Below are 22,738 nucleotides of genomic sequence, written 5' to 3'. Positions count from 1 at the left end.
TAGTGGTATACTCAAGGTCACAAAACTTGTAGTGACCAGACATACATATAATGACTAAACCAACATATAATCTAGTTCAGTTCCCTTTATGTATGTGACTTAAAGAATAACAGAATCAAGCTCAGGTCTTCATGGAATATAAGTATATATAGAATGTAGTAGTTATATTAAATTGGATTTGTTGGCTTCATTCAGCTGAGAAGCAGTTAGGCTACAAGCTGAGTACTGAAGCTGACAGATTCCAGCTAAATCTTCGGGATTCACTGGTATCCCAAATTACAAAGTGGTACACTGTTATGCCAGAAGATAAATTTGCAAAGATATTTGAAGGAAAATATTCAGAACATATACAATATATTCCAATTTTTGGAAGTCATAGTTTCAAAATATTCAGGTCTTTGAAATTCTTGAACCCAAAGTTCGACCAGAAAGAGGGGGAGGGAGTCTGATGCTTTGTGCTAAAATCCTCTTATTCATTAACTTTCATTCTATCTTGCCATTTTTATTTAATCTCCAGTTCAGAATAAGTGTGGTTGACTGATAGGCCATTCCACAGCAGACTAGAAACAGAAGGCATCAAAAAGTATGAGGATAGAGGAAAGGAGGCATATTGGCATTCACAGGCAGGTGTGATGACAACATAAGTGATAGCTGAACATCCTTACTTTTGAGGGATAAAAGGGGAGGAAAGCATCTAGGACATTAAATATCTATGATAATTATTCTGAATTATTCAGAAAATAATCATTGATATCATTTTATATTAACACAAGGCAGGAAACGATTTATCCCAATTGGTTGATTTTTATTTTAATGTTTTGTTTCTGAGTGGTAAACTCAATAGTTTTTTAAAAGTACACATATTTGAACACATCTAACCTCACATCTGGCCCCATCAATGGTAGATAAATAGAAGGTCACTGTACTTTGAAATCTTTTGAAATATTATGCATTCCTTTCTCATAGCTATATCAGGTTGAGTTTTTAACAGTTGCTGACATACTGTGTTTATAAAAATTGTAATGTTGAAAAATATGTATGTGTAAATAGTAGTAAATAAACTATTTCTTAAATGCATTTAGAAAGGATCAAATAAAAATTTAAACTACTTCAGCAAAGTGGGGATTAATGTCTGTGTAACTCAGTTATGATTTAAAACATAAAAACACAAGATTGCAAATTTCTTAAAGGCATATTTGTACAAAATGTTTTTATTGAAACAAGTCATCTAATTTGTTATTGGCAGACATAGTGTATTGTAAAATAGAAATATGAAAAGAAGATAGATGAAAGCAAAGAAGGAAAAATAGAAAAATGAAAGCAATATGAAAATTCATAATATTAAATTTCAGACAAACATTTTTGTTAAAATCAGATTAGAGTCCATTTGGAGTGAATTGAATATTTCCATTTAAAATTTGCATATTATTTTACGTTAGGTCATTTTTAAATGTTTTATATTACCAACTCCAGAAGATGGATAGCAATTTCATTCCTGATGGCAATGAATTTCCTTCTTCTGAATTTTTTTAATAGGTGCACTAGGCCTTCCAATGAGGGGGATGAGCAACAATACCCCTCAGTTAAATCGCAGCTTATCACAAGGCACTCAGTTACCGAGCCACGTCACGCCAACAACAGGGGTACCAACAATGTCACTTCACACGCCTCCATCTCCAAGCAGGTATTTATATTGATGGACCAGAATATTTCTCAAAATGTATCTTTGTAGAGTAAGCGAGCTTTTTAATTTTTTAATAAAGTAACTATTTATTTGATTTTCTGGTTCAGTGCCTTTCACTGAGGAAAAGAAAGTTGATACCCTATGCTCATTTAATTTCATTGCAAATTGATAAGTGTAGTGTAGGATGCTTTTATCTTGCAGCTAGCATACTGGTTATCAGCTGGGATGGGTATCAAGGATTAATCACCACCTGGGGAGCTTTTTTTCAAAAAAGCAAACTCTCTTTCTCAAAGGAGAATGTGCAATTTCAAATCACTCCTCAGATGATTCTATTTATTGCTCCCTCACCACACATCCATTGTTCTAGTGAGAATAAAATAAAGCAGATCACAAAAATGATGCATATTAGTATTAAGATAGAATGACATACATTTGAAATGAAATTATTCAAAATATATATGTGAAATATGTTTGTATTTTATGTGATAGTCACACCAATAGTTCTCTCATCTTTGCTATCACCATATATTCTTCTATAATTTGCCCTTTCTTATTGGTTTGTTTACTTTGACTTTTCAAAAAGCTTTTTTTCTTTTCAAATGACCAGATAAAAGAATTAAATGAATAAAAATTTACAATGCAATTTGAACGTATATCTGAAATTCTAGGGTTAGGTCAACTGATTATTTACAGAGAATTTTAATGAGTGATTATAGAGAGCTTATTTAGTATACTGGACTTCTTTTTCAGGGGTATTTTGCCTATGAATCCTAGGAATATGATGAACCACTCCCAGGTTGGTCAGGGCATTGGAATTCCTAGCAGGACAAATAGCATGAGCAGTTCAGGGTTAGGTAGCCCCAACAGAAGCTCGCCGAGCATAATATGTATGCCAAAGCAGCAGCCTTCTCGACAACCTTTTACTGTGAACAGGTAAGATATTTATTGATACTGTGTATAATTGTTATTTCTGGGTATTTTCAAATTTGCCTTTTCATATTCAACGTTCTGTTCTTGAGTCTTGGCTTCTGTTTCATAAGTATGTTTCATCATATATTTTGACCAAAGCTTCTCTTTTTGTTACACATAGCAATTTAAACTCCCAAACTTAAAGACATACTCTTCTGAGAATCAGTTTGCTTTTTGTTGCTGTTGTTAGAAAAGGATTGTTGTTAGGTTGCCTACCAGCAAAATTTTTGTTGAAATGTCCTTCCTCTATTAAATGAGGCTGGTCACCTGTGTGGTAAGAGCTCCATATTTATGAATAGCACTGGAAATATTATTATTGCCTTGCTTCATTTATCCTTTGGTTAAGTTCCTTTTCGACCGAATTTCTGTTTTGTTCTTTGGAGACTTACTGACCAAAGACTTTTTGAAGACTACATCTGTAGTATTTGAAATAGTGTCATGTCCTGGGATTTAAAACAAAAAGAAGAATTTGTGCTTTTCACTCCTTTTTTTGCACTGTTATACTGCTATGCATAAAAGTTAACAATATGAAAAAGTTACATATTTTGTTAGGATTTTAAAGCTGTTCAGATAAGTTCTATGAGCATTATGTCTGTAATACAGGGCTTTCTTTACTGTGAAAGTGATATTTTAGTTTGATCTTTTTTTAATGGGCAGCATAGTGGGTAAAGGATGTAGGTGCTATCATGATACTCATTTAATTCACTTTCTCTTATTTAGTACTTGTAAATTCTGAATAAAAATAGGTTATTAGCACATTTCCAATTTAATGTTCATCCCATAACCTCCAGTTCTTACTTTAAGACTTATATGAGCATTTCTTTTATAATTTTGGCTGCTCTTTTAATTTTTACCAAAGTTATTTCTGTAAAGGGTTCTCAAGACTCATCTTCTTGACAGTTTCCTAATCATGTAATACTTCTTGGGCTTTAATACATCTTTCTGCATTCTTGTAGTATGTCATTGAATGTATATTTAAATTTTTGCTTTCCCATGTTTTTTCACATTCTAGTTGTAAATACTTTGCTTGTAAATTTTCTTATAAATTGTCAATGAAGTGTGGGTCTCTGAAGCCCTGCTTAGTACTATTGATAAGATGTATTATTATGGAATGTTTTCATCTCTTACTGCTTATTCAATGTTTGAGGGTAGCTCTATCGTCAGCAGTTCTAATATGCTATTAAACAAAACTTTCTGTTGACTTTTCTGCTCTTCTCCTAGAGTATTGTTTCACCAGCTGCATTATTTTATGAAAATATTGTTTAGCTTTGGCTATAGTTAGTTTTCCAAATCTAGGCAAAAAAAAAACAAACCCTGTCATCTTTGATTTAACCTTACTCATAACACTAATACAACTGTCTTTTTATCAGACTGTTTGATGTTAAAAATGCATTCTTTCATTGTAGAACTTGCATTAACAGTTCTTTTTGATGTGTTTAATTACTCTGACCTCACTTTAAATTCAACCTTATTTTTTGTTTGTTTTCCCATCTTTAGGCTTGTGTAGAAAAGGGAGGCTTTGATTAACTATTTATTACCAAGTACCTTAATTTAGAATTAAGGGTACTATGGAGAGATTTTTTTTTAAAATAACTAAAAGATACACTTGATAAGAATGATGTGTTTTAGAACACTGAATTCAGTTAAAGAAAAGCACCATTTAATTCAGGTCAACTAAACATTTATTGAGTGCCTTTTGTATCCTCCTGAATACTAAGGGCAAAGAGATGCAAACGTGTGTCTGACATGAACTCTATCCATTCTAGTTGGGAAAAGACAGACTATATGAATGAAAACCTTTTATGAAAAGTAATAATAGCACATTTTACCAGTAGTGAAAGAAAAACAAATATTCAAGAATAGTCTTAAACTAAATCACCTGTTTTGAGTTTAGTTACTTTGAGTATATTCAGTAAGTTGACTCGCCAAGTACACAGAATGATACCCTTAATCTATTTTCCTCAAGCCTTATATAAATTCTTTGCTTTTTGTTTTTTAACTGATCGTTTTGGTTCTCAGTTGTTCATGGAAGGATTTTAGGGAACCTTTAAATAAAAATATTCAACTCAAAAATAAAATTAGTGTTTGTTTTTAGACATGTTGTTTTATATGAGGAGATCAAAAGTAAACACTTGTTTTTCTTCATCTGAAAGTTAGTGTTCTTACTGTATATCTAAAATTATTTTCTATGTACCCAGTATGTCTGGATTTGGAATGAACAGGAATCAGGCATTTGGAATGAATAACTCCTTATCAAGTAACATTTTTAATGGAACAGGTAAGCTTATTCTGGAGCTAGTACCCTATAAAAATATGATAGATCTTGAAATATAAAGCAGTTCAACATACTAGTCTTAAAATAATTAAAGGAATTTTTGTGTTTAAATGATAGAACTTAATTTAGGGGAGAATTTGACAGGAAATAGGATTTAATTCAGTCAGTAGTTAAAAGATAGTTAAATATATTTTTTCACTTGGCATGGTATAGCAGTGTTAAAACCTCAGATTTGTTTCCTTAACACCTGGAGAAAGCATGAATGTTAACTTAGTCTATATTTGTGCCTCAGAATCTTTGCTTCAAGAGCTTTTCTTATCCTCATTCCTTTTACTGTAGTCTAAACTAGGTTGAGTGTTGTGGCATTCTGGCTATAGAGACCCAGGTTGAAGAAACCTTTAAAACTATATGGAGCACTTACAGTTTTTTCCTAATAGTTTTAATAATACTAATTTTTACATTTAACTCATAAATTTTTAATCCGGTTTTATGTGTAAAATTCAAAATTTAAGTACATAGAAAGCCAATTCTGATTTTGACAGTAACGAATTTTTGCAGTCTATTGGTTTCTTTTATCAGCTGGCTTCAGACAGAAGAGAACAGGAGGCTTTGTTACTATTCTGCTTCAGGTTTTATCTTCTTCCACACTTGCCTCCAGACCCTTTCCTGAGAAAGCAAATGAAGGATGTTGTCATAGGAGCAAAAATGAGTATGATTGTTGAGAGAGGAATACAGTAAAGGAAGTGGAAGGTGAAAGAATGATCAGTGAAACGGGGTGTGTGTGGAAGCATGAGAAGATTAGCAACTGAAATGATAGTTCTGGCTATCGGCTTTTAATTTTTCAACATTATTGTATGTTTAGTAGCAACCTGGATTGACCAACTGACACTTCAGAATTTCAGTTTTTTGCATTTAAAGTTTTGTGTTTTGATATGAAGTACCATATTCCATTGTTTCTCAGAAGCACTTTTTTTCATGTTTAAAGTGAAAGTGAAGTCGCTCAGTCGTTTCTGACTCTTTGCGACCCCATGGACTGTAGCCTACGAGGCTCCTCCATCCATGGGATTCTCCAGGCAAGAATACTGGAGTGGGTTATTTAAGTATCTCTGAAATTAGGATGCATATCATAATTTAATTAGCTAGTTTTTTTCCCTCATAAATGAACCGTAAAGTGACAGTGTGTCTCACAGTGCCATCTTATATTCTGAAATATGGTTTATACACTTACGTAAATTTTACGTTTATTTTTTTAAGTCATTTTTAACTAAGTATATTTTACACTAGGAAAGTTGTTTCCAAGTCTTACCCTAAAAATAAAAATTTGTGAGTTAATAGTTTTTAGTTATTTTTAAATAATATATGCCAAATTTAAACTCCATCTTAAAAGTTAATGCTTACTGTAAGTTTATAGTTAGAATTCATAATCAAGTAATTCAAGAGAGATTACTTTTTAAAGTACTAGATAAGCTATTGATATGTATTGTTGCCTTTTTATATAATGCATGTTTAGAATTCAGAATTCATAAGCTGCAGTTTCTTTAAAAGCAGTGGGTTTGAATTATTTTATCTTTTACCCTTCATAATTTTAAATTGTCACCTGACTTGGAACTGTTTTCTATGAACTGTTTTCTATGTAACTGTTTTTTATGAACAGAGTAATCTTAGTTGTTTCTTTCTGAGATCCTTCTAGTTATGAAAATTAGAGAAAAATTAAAATAAACTTAAAGAGGGGGCAAATAAATTGAAAATGGTTATAATACACTAGATGAGACAAATCAAAGAAAAACTATAGTGCATACTAACAGTAAGATAGAAAATAAATTCTTCAAAAATTAAGAATATAATATTGTTAGAATATTAGAATAATTAACACATTGAGAAGAGATCAAAGTAATGATTAAAATAGGCAAAATAGAAATGTTGGATTAAATTTTAGTTTTTAAAGGAAAGAAACTGATATTTTAAAATTCAGAATGAACAGATATTTTATTTATTCAATTTATTGAGCGCCTACTGTGTAATAGGTAATATAAACTTCTGGGCTTTGTGTCATATTCTCATACAATTCACTCACCAGACATGGGAGCTCTCCATGTATCCTATGTTCTCCACCCTACTTACACTCTCAACTGCAAAACACACACACTCACATACTCACATGTATACACATTTGTATATGGAATAGGCCAAAGAGACCAAAAATATCCTTAGGGATTCTGTTCCCATTGCTTGTGCCTCAAATATGATTCAGACCATTTGCAGGAGGCACTGTCATTACAAATGTCATAACATTTCACCAGTGTTAGAAATGAAGCTCCAAGCATTCCAGATACAACCTCTGTTTTTGAATATAGTGAAAAGAGCAATTTTATCACAACAGTCTCCCCTCTTACTAATCAAGTTATAGGTTGAGTACTTATATAACTTGAGTACCATCTTTCACAGGGGAAATAATGTACCACCTTACTCCTTATTATCTATCTTAAGTCTCTAGGATTTGGGATTGTTATTATGTAGTAGATACATACTGCTTTGCTGAGTTGTTCATAAATTCTTTCACGTGAAGTCAATCCACAAATATTTATTGTACATTTACATATACCAAGTACAGTGCTGTACATTGTTTAGGAAGAAGACACTGTCATTTCAAATTTTATTATAGTTAGTAATAATCTCTTTAAAATGTTTGTAGAGCAGTAACTAGTTTGTTTCTTCTTATTTAGATGGAAGTGAAAATGTGACAGGATTGGACCTTTCAGATTTTCCAGCATTAGCAGACCGAAACAGAAGGGAAGGAAGTGGTAACCCAACTCCATTAATAAACCCCTTGGCTGGAAGAGCTCCTTATGGTAATTAATTAAGCTTTTTATGGATGGCTAGTGAAAATTTTCTGTTACACACACACACACATATGTGTATATTTGCATGCATGTGTGTGTACACACATGGATTTATGTGTTTTCTAATCAGAGCAATGTAGTTTTGTCAGAGTCGATAAATGCAAAGTGCTTTTTCTTCCCAGAATACCATGATAGCAGAATTAAATGGGAAAACTTAATTTGTATAGAAACCCCAAAAGGAAGTCTTCATTGGTATTCAGAAGTTATTTTCTTCTGGCATTTCTGCCTTAGTACACCTTAATAATCTATGGTGTGCCTTTGTTCAGTTCATCACACTTTTTTTTTTAAGAATACATTCTCACATTCCTAGTAATTAATAATGACTAACCATACACTGATGATTTTTTCTAAGCCAGTTTCTCAGCCTCCACACTACTGACATATGAATAGTTTCTTGTGCAATACAGAATGTTTATCAGCATTCCTGCCCTAGCCTACTCAGTGCCCAGTAGCACCCCAACCCCTACTCCCACCCTTTGTGCACGCCCCCCTCCCCGCCCCACTCCTCCCCAGCCATGGTGACAACCACAGATGTTGACACATGTCTCATGCAAACAAAAAATCGCCTCCTGTTGAGAACTGCTTATGGGTCATGTATATATAGTTTGTGTAGACTCTTGGTCACCACTAATACCCTTTTTCACTATCTTTAATAAAAGAGATTTGGCTAGACATGGAAATTATGTAACAGCAATGTAACCATATTTTTTTATATCCTTTGCACATAATTGTTTCCTTTTGGTAGAATGTGATAAAGACTAATAGCAAAAACAATGAACTTAAAGGGATCATTTCATCAGTTCTAAGATACTTGCTTTTCCCATTTTCAACCAACATGGTTTTATGTTACTTTCGGAATATGAATACAAATAATAATATGTGAAGAAGGGAAAACTTTATTATTCACTTTCAAGTGTTTCCTAATTAGCCTTCCTCCCCACCAAAAAAGCAAAAATGATCTGCCCTGGAAGTTGAGTACCTAGCTACTTGATTCTCAGTTCAGACTCTAATGTTTTTAACCTTTCCTCATAGGTCCATTTTTTCATCCCTTTAATCATTCCCGTTGCTCTCCTTGGACCATCTCTAGTTTCTCCATATCGTTCTTGAATTGTGGAGCCCCAAACTGGATATTGTTCTCCAATAAGGGCCTGACTAATGCCAAGTATAGTGGGAGGATTACTTCCCAGTTCTTGCATGTTTTACATCTATTACATGGAGTCCAAGAAAATCTGAAATAATATGGAGTTGTTTTATAATTGATTGCAATTTGCTCACTCTGTAAGTCACTTTCAAGTAGAATACTGACATTTTCTTTAAAATTTATTCTGTTCATTTGCTATTTGACAATTAACTGGTATTTATAGTAACTAGTCAAATATTTAAAGCAAGCTTTTAAACAAAAAGTTTTAATAATTGTTACCAATATCAGATTATGTTTTTTCAGCATCTATGTGTGACATTAGATTAGAATTATGGGATTAGCACTTATTTCCCTTGTATTATTTTGTGTATTTTAGTTATTAATCAATTATATAAAATTTAGTTATTCATTGTTATCCAGAATACTAATTTTTTGAAGTGTGTTTTCATAGCATAATAAAAAAAATTCCTTTTGGTATATTATCATGAGGGAAGTTAACTTTTTATAATTTGTAGCAAAATTTCATAAATATCAATTGCAATTCTCTGGATTATTTTCATTATATAGTTGGAATGGTAACAAAACCAGCAAATGAGCAATCCCAGGACTTCTCAATACACAATGAAGATTTTCCAGCATTACCTGGTTCCAGTTATAAAGATCCAACATCAAGTAACGATGACAGTAAATCTGTAAGTAACTGAAAATTATCTATGTGAGTTACATAGTTTTTTCCCTTCAGATTTCTCTTATATTAATAGTTTTATAGTCTGTATTAAGGACACATTAAATACTATTAGAAAATTATTTATTTTGAATATCTGTAGTAATATAACTTCTGAAAACTGTGGAAAACCTTTGTAACTTAGAAGATAGCCTATTTTTCTCCTATTTCATATAGGTTTGCAAATTTCTGTTGAACTTCTCAGAGTTAATGTAGACTTTTATTATAGTCCCTGTCAGCTGGATCCCATGAAGTTTGATATTATAGCCTTCTAAGGAGCTGTGTTTTTCTTGAGTAAGTTTTCTCCTTGAAGAATCTTTATACACATTTTTATTCCTGTGTTGATTCAACCAACTCAGCTTCCTGTTTCTGACTTAACGATTGTGTTTATTTCTTCCACATTTCAATGAAAATAGTGCTTTTGTGTGTGTGTGTGTGATGGAAGGTGTATATTGTTAAAATAATTGATAAAGAAGATTATTGGGTAAGAATTAAAATAGATATGAATTTTAAAGATTCATATATTCTGATTTACCTTGGAGGTTTTTTTGGTGCTATTTTAGGTAATATACTATGTTTAGTTTGTCTTCTAAATAAAGGTATTGAGAAATATAACTTCAAGTGTATCCTGTAGCAAATAGTTCTAAGATAGAGAGATGGATTTTTTGGTCTGTGACTGAAGATCCGAGATAAATAATATTTTCCATATATTTCTTGTCCTTTAAATGCTCAAAGGTGTATAATACAGGGTTTATTTGTATACCATGGAACAATTGTGGAGACAAAAAATTTCATGTAGAACTTGAAGAATAGACAATAATTTACGGCCAACTTAAATATAATAAAAATGAGTAAAAAAGTATTACTATATGAACTTGAAATTTTTACACTTAACAGATTTTAACGTCACATTTAATTTTTTTTATCCTGTTAGAATTTGAATACATCTGGCAAGACAACTTCAAGTACAGATGGACCCAAATTCCCTGGAGATAAAAGTTCAACGACACAAAATAATAACCAGCAGAAAAAAGGGATCCAGGTGTTACCTGATGGTGAGACTCTATAGAATATATCAAAGATACTATAGAATTTATTTATTTATTTCCTTTTTCCTAAAAGATAGAAATGACTATGTTTTTCTTATCCAGGTCGGGTTACTAACATTCCCCAAGGGATGGTGACGGACCAATTTGGAATGATTGGCCTGTTAACATTTATCAGGGCAGCAGAGACAGACCCAGGAATGGTACATCTTGCATTAGGAAGTGACTTAACAACATTAGGCCTCAACCTGAACTCTCCCGAGTAAGTTTTTTTCTTTTCTTCTATATTTGTGTATAATACCTCCCTACAGTTTTTAATGTATGTGTTCGAATTGTATCATCTTCTACCACTCATAGTTGCTGATATCTGCTGACTCTGGGTCATCCCCTCTTATGTTAGTTGCTGTATCACTCTCACTTTATAGTAATATTCCTCTTATAATTTGGCAGTTTCTATATACACATACATAGTAGAAGGCAATGGCACCCCACTGGAGTACTCCTGCCTGGAAAATCCCATGGACAGAGGAGCCTGGTAGGCTGCAGTCCATGGGGTCGCTGAGAGTCGGGCAGGACAGAGCGACTTCCCTTTCACTTTTCACTTTCATGCATTACAGAAGGAAATGGCAACCCACTCCAGTGTTCTTGCCTGGAGAATCCCAGGGACGGGGGAGCCTGGTGGGCTGCCGTCTATGGGGTCGCACAGAGTCGGACATGACTGAAGCGACTTAGCAGCAGCAGCAGCAGCAGTCTTTCCTAAACCCTGAAATCGCAGCTTTTTGAATTTCTCTCCTCCAGAAATTTTACTCTTCACGATACCTCAGCTGCTCACCTCTAGTCATCCCTTTGACTTTGTCGTTTTTGGTAACCTCAGTTTGTCTGTAAGATTGTCTGTGCTGCCATGCTGCTTCATGTTTTTCATTTCTCAGTTGTTTTTGTCTGTCTCCTTCCCAAACCACCATCCTCAATCAGAAAGTAAGTTTCATGTTGTTGATGATCTTTGTTAGGCTTGCTAATGTATAAGCACCTAGTGCCAGGTATATAATAATAGATACTTTGTAAATGTTTGCTGAATTTGAACTTTTGTTTGTAATAATTACTTTTTTTCTGGCTATAAAAATGGGAAAGTAATTTTACTTGAAGACATAGTATTAATGAATTTAAAGCATTCTGAGTTGAAGTAGTTTTTATATATACAAATGTGCACATATGGAAGTATATTTTTTAACTTTGTTTCAGTTTCCTGCTGTGTAAGTCATAGTAAAACCAAGAAAAGAAATTGAAAGTTTGAGGATGCGCATCTTAATGTATTAAGTCATTGTTTTTCCTGATTTCCTAAAATAAAATTAGAAATCTCTTTTTCTGCTTTGGACTTCAGAATGGTTTTTTTTCCCCTTATTCAGAAATCTCTACCCCAAATTTGCATCACCCTGGGCATCTTCACCTTGTCGACCTCAAGACATAGGTAGGATAATCTATTTTTGTTTAGACCTTTAAAAAATGTGTTTGTAACTGAGAATCAGTTAATAAGGCTTTTTTCATTTTATTATCCAGACTTCCATGTTCCATCTGAGTACTTAACGAACATTCACATTAGGGATAAGGTGAGTGTAGTTTATTATTCTACTCAGTCAGCATGAATTTATCTGTTTTTAGGTACTGTTTTTCAATTCTGACAGCATAGTTTTTTGAAATAATTAGCAGTGGTCTCAGGGGTATGTTTTTGTATGTCCATTTTGTTATATGTAACAATTTAATTTCTGTTTTTGTTTATAATCTTGTGTTTTGATGAGGTCTGGGTTATATTTTTTAAATATTTTAAAAAGAATGTTAGGACCAGTAAAATCTTTTTTATCGTTGTTAATAACAGGGTGTAACCATAACCACAGTTGATGGGAACAAAGTAACATGGAAAATTTGAAAATTTCCTCCTGATATTTTCATTTTATGTATCTATCAATAAGAAAGATTTTTCTTTATGAATACTACAATGTTTTTAATGAAAAAAATACATTACATTTTAAAGCTATTATCTTTGACTTTTTTGGCTCATTTTCTATTTTTAATTACCTAAATTTCTAGTAATAGGTAACTATTAAGAGTTTACAGCTTTAATCTTTTTATTATTATTCTAAGAAAGAAAACACTTCTGCTTTAGGGGACTAGATTTTGGTCATGTGAAAGGATACGTATAATTTGTTAAAAATTATATATTTGTGTTACGTGTATAAATATGTATAATATAAATATATATAAATAGTGTCCTGCATCTGTACCACGCAGTTTGTGTAGTCAAATGGATATTGACGTTGCAGATAGGCAAGTAAAGAGAAACATGTATTTGTCAGTATGTCTTGAGTAGATGGAAGACAAGAAGTATGAGGTAGAGCTAGTTTTTTCTGTTTATGGATTATGTGATTTGCTGCCACTTCCACGATAGCACTCATTTATTGCTCCAATTACCTGAGCGTTCCAGAACCTTTTCTTGTAATAATTTAAGAAATAATGCCTTAGGATAATTTGTCACATTGAAGACTGTTGCTTGAATGGGGATAATATGAGAGGAGAGAAAAATGACATTCCAAGAATGTGTAACAATAACTAAACAAACATTTAAATACAAGTGTAAATAAAGAGATAAACAAATATTTATTTTTAATGTCAGAATTTGAGACTATTGAACTTGTGTTTGATAGTTTGTTAGGCGGTTGTTTCTCCTCTGTGGAGTGACGTATAGAGTAGCCATCTTTTAGTCATCCATTTAAACAAAATAAAGAATGTATCCCTTTATGATTTTTATACTTATCTGTGTTTTGCTAAAAGTACATAATCATTTTGTGAATCACTTTCAGTTGTAAATTCAGTTAATATTTAAGGCTTGTATGTATCAAGCACTCTACAAAGTGCATTCACATTATCACTTAATTTCAGTTACATTTTTAGTAATTCTTGTTGGTATTGTTGACTACGTTTTATAATTGAAAGGTCAGACACATTACAGAACTTGGATATGGTCATATTAGTAAGTAATGAAACTAGGACTTGAATGTAAGTCCTTTTTTGCTGAACACAGTGTTCCACTATTATTGCCACGTTGATTATTAATAGACCCTCAAGTAAGACAGCATTAGAGCTTGCTCAGAAGTTTTATTTAGCTTTTTCCTCCTGTTAATACATAAAATAGATATATCAGAAATAATTGTTCAGTGACTTTAGTCATTCAAATGATGAAACTCCCCTTTAAAATTATATAACTTACCTCTGTAATCATGTAATGGCAGTTATCTGCTGCAGAGAGGAGTTTCTGTTTTATCTTTACATTTTTACTTTAGTGGAATCAGTTATATGTTAGGATTTTCAAACTCATTTTACATTTCAGAATAATGTATCTTTTCCAGCTGGCTGCAATAAAACTTGGCCGATACGGAGAAGACCTTCTTTTCTATCTCTATTACATGAACGGAGGAGACGTATTACAACTTTTAGCTGCAGTAGAGCTGTATGTTCAAAGTATTTTTAAAAACTTTTGTTATTATGGTAGATCTTGTTCTAAAAGATTTTCTTTTTAATGACAATGGCTGTAGTTTTTGTCTTTGTCTTTGTTTTTAGAATGGAAATATTCATCAAGAAATTAAAGTTGTTTTGCTTTTAGCTGTATACATAAAAAGCATTTTCAAACTTAAATAACCCTAAATTTGTAAGAGGTCAGGATCAGCTTGATTTGTGCATTTGGTAAATCTGATTTTTATAAATAAATGAAGTATAAGATATGGTCCACAACTGTGGGTCATCCTTCTCCTTGTGGAACCACTTAATGCTAATGACAGTGAATTTCATCATTTATTATATATATTGAGCATTACAAGGGCAAGGCACTATGCATATTTCTTGTATATTTTGAAGTATTGATAAAATGAACTCCATAGTTATTATCAGAAGCCTGTTGGCCAACTTAAATAAACTAGTATTAAGAAATGAGTCCATTAAATATATTGTTTTTCTGAGCATTTCTGTTTTTACCTGATGCTCTAAGAATAAAAATTCTGTGTCATTTTTTTATATGTCCAGTTGGTAGCATTTTGTTAGCAATAGACATTCTATTAATCGTGTTTACTATAAAGTGAATTGTTAGCAAAAACTTACGACGTAATGATTGGGAGACCTTTTTATAGAGTTAAGTATTTTATATTATTAACATATTATTTAACATTATTAACATTCCTATAAATGGCATTGGATCAGATACTTTTAAAATGTAAAATTCACTGTGTTGGTAATAAATTGTTTTTAATTTCTCAGTTGAGAATTTGTTTTTTTCCATGTTTTCCCTCATTTTTTGTAAGACAGCATTTGTTACTTGTTCCTTTTGATTTACTCCATACATAAATAAATTCATCAGTCATTCATTCATCCATCACTGGCAGTTCTGTCTCATATCTTATTTATGTCTAAAAATATATAAACATATATAAAATATATGTCTAAAATAACTCCTCATTGTATTGATAGGAGGGAATTTGTTTGCATGGAGGTTTGTTCTACCAGAGACATTTTTTGTGGTACATTTACCTCCTTTGGATGTTACTTCCCTGGTTTACAGGTGGTGTAAACTGTCAATAATTCTTATGTGAATATTAATGGATATCCTTTGGGCTATTGAGAATTTAGGATCAATGAGATCTGAATAAAAAATAAAAGTAATACACTCATTAAGAATTTTCTAAATATTTTAAAATTTGAAATTAGTTACAAATTTTATGTGAATTTAGTTAATTCAAATAGGCTTTGCATTTAGTTTCTTACAAAATAACACAAATAGTTGAGATTTTTGTTTGTTTTAATAGATATCTCAATTTCTGTTGAATATTAAGAATGGAAAAGGAGTGAAGTTTCTGGAACACTGGATCTTTATTTGGTCTGCCAAATTTTTTATCACATTGCTCGTAGAGCTTTTAAGATCTCATTTTTGTTTGCATAAAAATAAAGATGTGTGTATTAATTAAAGAGTGTGGTTTTGGGAGAAATTTAAAAAGTCTTTTCCTATATTTATTTTACTAGGTTTGTATTTAATAACTAAAAATCAGGGTAAAGAAGCATCAATATTCATATAGTTATTGTGTTGATTATTTTCTGAAAAGTGTTTTACAAGATGTAGAAAATGTTTGATATGAGCCACAGGAAAAAATTAATTGTCTTTTTCTCTTAAAAATTGAAGTTTTAACCGTGATTGGAGATACCACAAAGAAGAACGAGTATGGATTACCAGGGCACCAGGCATGGAGCCAACAATGAAAACCAATACATATGAGAGGGGAACATATTACTTCTTTGACTGTCTTAACTGGAGGAAAGTAGCTAAGGTATATTTTTTTCCGTGTGCAAATGTGTAAATGTATAAATCTAGATTTTAATAAGAAGTGTCTTCTTTTATCTGTTTATATGTACCAGTACATCCATTCTAATAATGTGCCAGATATTTGCTGAGTCCTTTGTCTCCACCTCCTTGGCTTGTTTTAAATTCTGGGAGAGTATCTGGAAGTAGTTCATTTTACCTGTAGTTTAGGAAAATGATTGAACTTGGTAAGAAATTTTGTAATTTTTCACAAGCCTTGGTGACATTTGAAATATTTTTGTGTCTGCTCAGTTGTAAAATAAAGATACCCTCTTTCAATCCCGGTCATGTATTCTTATATTATTATTACTTTAAAGTAAGCAAATATGAGATTTTTTCTTAAAACCAGTATATAAATAGACATAGACTTTTTAAACACTTGCACTCATTGTAGGAAATTTGGTTGAGTTTTTATTTGCAAGTAAATATAAAGAAAGAAAATTGTAAGCATTAATCATGATTGTTCCTTTGACTAGTATGTGAAATAACTGGGGGGAAGAGGCCAATGGAAAATTGTTTTGGTTTGCAACTTTTCCTCACAAAAACACCTTTCTAACTGTCCCACATGTAGTTTTCATCAGTGCTGTGGCATATTACACATTTGTGTTTAGTTCCTTTTGTAGGTACTTACTCTGCCTAGTAGAAAATATAGTTCACAGTGTCTGATTTCATAACTTCAGGATTTCTCTGAATGTTCTTTCCACTGACAGATCTTAAGAATTAAAAACTAAAGAGTTAGTTTTGTTGGTTTTATTAAATTTAAACAGAAAAAACTACTTCTTTTCATTGAATAATTTTTTAGTGTTTTTTTTTAATCAGCTTTACTAAACTGAAGAGTAAAATATTTTTAAAAGATAAGATGCTTACCAGATAATTATTACAAAATTTTACATCCCTAAAAGACTTCATATAAAACATGAAAAAAAAAAACTGAAAAGGTGAGCTAAAAAAAAAAAGATGAGGGGGCAGAAAGAGGCGGCGGCGAGAAAAAAAAAAAAAGATGATGACACATACAAAAGGTTAAACCTTTTCTCATTATTATATTTTGGGGTATTTCTCTAATGGTAAGTGTCATTGTTTCTCAGTCCAAGTCTAGATACCACTCTACACTGTACTGTACTTGAGTTATTTTAACAATTCTAATATGCACCTCTTGACTTTAAAAGGTAGATTCATGACCTAACCTTTAGTTAAATACAAATAATTACTTACAAATAGTATACAGGACATTGTGTATATTACCTGTTCTTTAATAAATATAATGAAGTAAAACCATAACTGTCGTATCAGGATTTGAATTTAACTCCTGTTTCCGCTGTTTATACTTTGACCTTGTACTAGTTTCCTTTCCATACCTGCTTCCTCTCCCTGGTGGCTCAGACGGTAAAGCGTCTGCCTGCAGTGTGGGAGACCTGGGTTCGATGCCTGGGTCAGGAAGATCCCCTGGAGAAGGAAATGGCAACCCACTTCAGTACTCTTGCCTGAAAAACCCCATGGACGGAGGAGCCTGGTAGGCTACAGTCCATGGGGGTCACAAAGAGTCAGACATGACTGAGCAACTTCTCTCTCTCTCTCTCTCTTCCTTATCTTTTAAATCAGAATGATTTTTGCCTCTGATTATCATGTAGATTAATTGAGATTACACAGGCACACATAGACACTGAGTGCACTGCTTGGCATACGTTAGGTATTTGATATGGGAGAGTAGTTGTGGTAGTTTGTTGTTGTTTTTATCAGTGTTATTATTATAGATTACTATAATTCCAAGATGGAGAAATTCTGATTGTTGTTAGGTCAGCGGTTCTAGCTTGCTTCAGAATTATCTGGAGGCCTTGTTTTATCATCTGGCAGGTTGCTGGGCCAACCTGCTTTGTTTCTGGTTCAAGTAGGTCTGTGGGTGGGACATGAGAAGTTGCTTTGCTAACAAATTCCCAAGTGATGCCAGTGATTGTGCTGGTCCTTGACACCATAGTTAGAGAACCTCATTCTATAGGAGGAGTATCTTTGGAAGGGAAAAATTCTAATAGTAAATAACTGAAGTTTGTTCTACTCATTTGAAGCTTTTTGCTCAAGATCATAAATTATTCCAAATACATGCAGAAAGAAATAGATATTTGCATCAGTAGATGTGTAATTTTAGTTGAATTTTAGTTTGAAATCTGTGAGGAAATCAACTTACATGAAAAAAAAAACCAGTTTTCCAGAAAGAGAAATATTCAGAAACAACTTGAACATTAATAAATTCCCTAATTTCCCATGAAAGCAATTTCTCAGGTAAATGTCATGTTAAAGAAAATTATATATGTTTGTGTGTGTATGTAAAGTAATAATTTTACCCAGTTTTGTCTGATCTCTCCTGTCTAAGTTGAGCATTTGCCTAACTTTTACCTTTAAAATGTTTAGCTGTGAAGTGAAAAATAAAATTTGAGAAATATCATTATTAAACTATTTTTGAGAAATCTTTATTAAAGTAATTTGTTGGCCACTTGCACTGATATTCTTCAACAAAATTATCTTCATAGTAATGAAAATAAGCAGAAATACTGGTTTCTATCAAGTATTAATATGCAGCTCTCTTCTTTTGATTCTATTTTAAAAATTCATGGACTTAAAACTTTTATGTTATATTCACAGAATAAACTTTTCACAAAGGCTTCTGGGGTTTGTTTTTTTAAAGGATGTTTTCACTCTTTTTCTAGAAATTGGATTAGGAATTAAGAATCCCATAGTATATTTATTAACAGACTTCAGCAAACTGTCTTCCATTGATGTGCCATGTCCCAAGTCAAAGTCCCCATCTGTAAAGTGATTGTGGTTTATTATTCACAGGTAAAGAACATGAATTTAATAGCATCAACTGATAAGAAGCCTTCTGTATGAATTAGTATTATAAGTTAATAGCTTGATGTTATCATGGTATTATTGAAAAATATTGACCTGATCGAGACTGTAATCATGTTTTCAGTCATACTTGTATTTCACTTCTGCAAATTACTTAATACTTTAAGTAGGGGATTAGATTATTTAAATCAGAAGTATACTTTCTCCCCTAAAATTTTCTGTTGATTTCTAGGATACAGCCCCATTATTTATATAAAGAATTTCCTATATCTCAATAATGTATTTTCATAAAAATTTTGATACTGTAACCAAAAAAACATATGCAAAAAAAATTTTACATCATATTTGCTTATTCTTTTTTAGATAATCTATTTTGTTGTCACACTGTGTGATCTGTCCTATGTAATTAAGTTGGAATTATTAAATATCCTATTAATTTAAAAATTTGTTATATATAGTCTCAGTGAGTAAGATTTTTAAAATAATTTTATCCACAGAATTTTTAGGTGAAAATAGCTTTCTCAAACTATAAAGACTTATTAAAGTGTCAGAATTCTTTCAGGCTGAGTTTACCTTATGGGTCCAACACTGAGTAGGATTTTTAATGTTTAGGATCCTTTATCATATCATAACCTACTATAAATGTGATTTTTAGTGCCTAGAACTCTTTCTAGTCTTTAAACCATTTAACTGTCATCTACAAATCTTTTTTTCCATTAAAGCAATTATATGCATAGACCTTTGAATACCTAATCTTAGAATATTTAAAAATTTTAAGTGTTCTGTTCCTAAAACAAATGAAAATTTATGTTTATTTATTCATTAGCCATTAATTATACCCCTGCTGGGAGTCTGGCAACTCAGTAGTATTCTCAGTATTCTGGGCAGTAGATAGTGATACACAAAACAGACACACTTCTTGCCCCTACAGATTATACAAAAGTGTGTATGTGATGTGTGGTACGTGTGTACATGTAAGATAAATATGTAAAAAAGATATCAGTAAAGTTAGGGAACAAAGAAAAAGTCTTTTAAGTCTTTATGTCTTTTAAGAAAAATAAAAAGACATAGAAGACAAAAAGATTTTTAAAATGAGACCAAATTTGATCTCTTTAATTTCTGAATCTCTGATATATAAAGTCTTTGAGATTTTAATTATCATATTTACTCCCTAGGTTTAGATTGATCTTCTAATATGATGAAGTTACTCTAGTTTAAATTCTGATAATATACAGTGTAATTCACCAGTGTACAATGATGAGGACAGGACAATGGAACATAATTTTAATTTCTATATCTCAGATAGTGGAGTATATGATTTGTCAGCTGCAAACACACTTTATACCCAATAACTATACATATTTTGAATCTAAAGTTAGCCAATTTTAATTTCTAAAGAATGATACAACGGGAAGATACTCTCCACTAATTTAGATACTTATCTTTAGCCAGGCAATAAATTCTTTTAAAACCTAGACAGGGTATCTAGAGAGGGAGAGGTGCCTACACAAAGCTTTAGGAAGGCTATTTTGAGTATGATGATGATGCTGGTGTTTGCTAAAGTTTTACTGATAAGCAAATAAGCTCTGTGCCTTAGTTAACGCTAAAGTGAACTTCTTAAAAGTCATCACAGTGTGCCTGCCTTACAATCACTGGACTGAATTTTTTCAACATTATTTCTGGATAGAAGTGTAATTAAGTAGTTTTGGATCTCGGGCTAAAAATAGTGTGTTATACTGGAAAAATCATGGGCTTCGGTGTCCTACAGGTCTAGATCCTACTCCTTGATCTGCCAGTTATTGTATGACTTGGGCAGGTTACTTGTGAGCTTCATTTTCCTCCAATGCAAATATGAAGATAATGATGTCTACTTTACAGTTATGAAGATGAGAACAAAACTAGTTCTGTCTCTAGTTTTGACACATACTAGGCTTCTGATACCTGCTATTTCTATAAATTCTTACTGTAATATCCTAAAATTTTAAATATTTGGTTTTATAACTCATGACCTAGGTTTTCATTGTAATAATGAAATTTTCACTTAATAATGAAAATATCTATCATGAATTAATTTGAAATAAAACAGGTAAAATATATTAAGCCATGGTACTGACATTACTTGACTTTCTTTAGTATGTAGTGCATATAATGGTTCATAATGTTTTAAATGGGATTAACTGAGATGGTTTGTGCTACCTGAATACAGGTTGTAGAATTAATAATTTTAGAACCTCTGGCCTTTTGGTTTAAAAAGGTGTTTTTTTTTTTTTAATATACAAAGTTATATTCTTCATCTCTCTTCTTGATCTTGGTGAAGTATGAAGAATTTGCTTTATCATTCTTAAATTTTAAAGCTCATGTAGTGTTTTGAAAGTTTAATTAAAATGAGCTATATATAGTTCATCTTCAGATGTGCCTGTAGCAAAAGCACTGTCAGTTTTGGGGTGGCAGTTACATCTTTTCAGGATTTGAGGATTGTGAAATGAAAAGTCTGGAGAGGTGTGAGTTTTCCCCAGATAATGACCTTAAAATAACTTTAATGTTTGTTTTTTAAAAAACATGTGATAAGACAAATAGAGAAATCCTTTATTTCCAAACTTTTTTCATGGAAAAAAGATTTTTAAGTTTTATACTTCATTGAAGGTAGCTTTACTTTAAATTATAATTTTTAATACTTTTTATTAGCAATACAGTAATTGCTCCCTTCAAACTTTTATTTTTGAGCAAAGAAAAATGCATAAAATTTCTGTGTCATAAAATAGATGCTCATGACTAGTCTCTGACTTTTATGCAGAAAGTCTACATTTTTGTATTTATCAGATAGAAACTACAGCACATTATTTTTCTTCAAGCTATATTTTACTTACTGGGGAAAAAAAGAGTTGGTATATCTCTTCATTCGTATTTCTTGTAGGTATTTTATTTGTTCATATAGTAAATATATTTTGACAAAAATCTGAGATCAGAGAGAGAGGAAATCATCTAAATTTTTAAATTTGGTTTTATAGGAGTTCCATCTGGAATATGACAAATTAGAAGAACGGCCTCACCTGCCATCCACCTTCAACTACAACCCTGCTCAGCAAGCCTTCTAAAAAAAGACTTCCCTTTTCTTGGGGTATGGCTGTCTCAGCACAATACTCAACATAACTGCAGAACTGATGTGGCTCAGGCACCCTGGTTTTAATTCCTTGAGGATCTGGCAATTGGCTTACGCAAAGGGTCACCATTTGAGGTCCTGCCTTACTAATTATGTGCTGCCCAACAACTAAATTTGTAATTTGTTTTTCTCTAGTTCGAGCAGGGTCTGAAGTTTTTTTCATTTATTTTTTTTTTTTTTTTGCCAGCAGACAGACTTGGGTCTGTAAAGACAAGCAAGTACACTGACAGAAGTTTACCATTTAGTTTCTAAAATGTAAAAAAAGAAAACCCACAAGAGACTCAACAGAATTAGACCACAAAATTTGCATTGTTCATTGTAGCACTATTGGTAATAAAATAACAAATGTTTGTGCATTTTTATGTGAAGATCCTTCTCGTATTTCATTTGGAAAGATGAGCAAGGTCTGCTTCCTTCATTTTACTTCCCCTTCTGTTTTTGAAAGGCAGTTTCGCCAAGCTTAACGCAAGAATATCTGACTGTTTAGAAGAAAGATATTGCCACAATCTCTGGATGGTTTCCAGGGTTGTGTTATTACTGAGCTTCATCTTTCCAGAATGAGCAAAACACTGTCCAGTCTTTGTTACGATTTTGTAATAAATGTGT

The 22,738-nt window shown here is 32.0% G+C and overlaps 1 protein-coding gene and 1 long non-coding RNA gene across 8 annotated transcripts in view; one reads left to right on the top strand and one right to left on the bottom strand.

Annotated features, from left to right (window-relative positions):
• The window catches only part of CNOT2 (CCR4-NOT transcription complex, subunit 2), a 132,621-nt gene extending 110,133 nt beyond the window's left edge, over window positions 1-22,488 (top strand). For all 7 annotated transcript variants that reach the window (XM_010841522.1, XM_010841518.1, XM_010841519.1 and 4 more), the window contains 12 exons: window positions 1,537-1,684; window positions 2,435-2,617; window positions 4,852-4,931; window positions 7,652-7,777; window positions 9,537-9,661; window positions 10,628-10,748; window positions 10,845-11,001; window positions 12,143-12,204; window positions 12,294-12,343; window positions 14,138-14,238; window positions 15,955-16,099; window positions 21,981-22,488. In XM_010841522.1, the coding sequence (XP_010839824.1) occupies window positions 1,537-1,684; window positions 2,435-2,617; window positions 4,852-4,931; window positions 7,652-7,777; window positions 9,537-9,661; window positions 10,628-10,748; window positions 10,845-11,001; window positions 12,143-12,204; window positions 12,294-12,343; window positions 14,138-14,238; window positions 15,955-16,099; window positions 21,981-22,067 (1,385 nt within the window). In that variant the 3' untranslated portion in view covers window positions 22,068-22,488. The remainder of the gene's footprint in view (window positions 1-1,536; window positions 1,685-2,434; window positions 2,618-4,851; window positions 4,932-7,651; window positions 7,778-9,536; window positions 9,662-10,627; window positions 10,749-10,844; window positions 11,002-12,142; window positions 12,205-12,293; window positions 12,344-14,137; window positions 14,239-15,954; window positions 16,100-21,980) is intronic.
• Window positions 22,257-22,738, bottom strand: part of LOC104989746 — a 3,560-nt gene continuing 3,078 nt past the window's right edge. The window contains exon 2 of the long non-coding RNA XR_825412.1: window positions 22,257-22,734. This is a non-coding gene — a long non-coding RNA (uncharacterized LOC104989746). The remainder of the gene's footprint in view (window positions 22,735-22,738) is intronic.

The sequence above is a fragment of the Bison bison genome, unplaced genomic scaffold, assembly GCF_000754665.1.
Source record: "Bison bison bison isolate TAMUID 2011002044 unplaced genomic scaffold, Bison_UMD1.0 scf7180017864163, whole genome shotgun sequence".
Taxonomy (NCBI): domain Eukaryota; kingdom Metazoa; phylum Chordata; class Mammalia; order Artiodactyla; family Bovidae; genus Bison; species Bison bison.
Note: the sequence above shows the minus strand (reverse complement) of the source record. Positions and strands in the feature narration are given on the sequence as shown.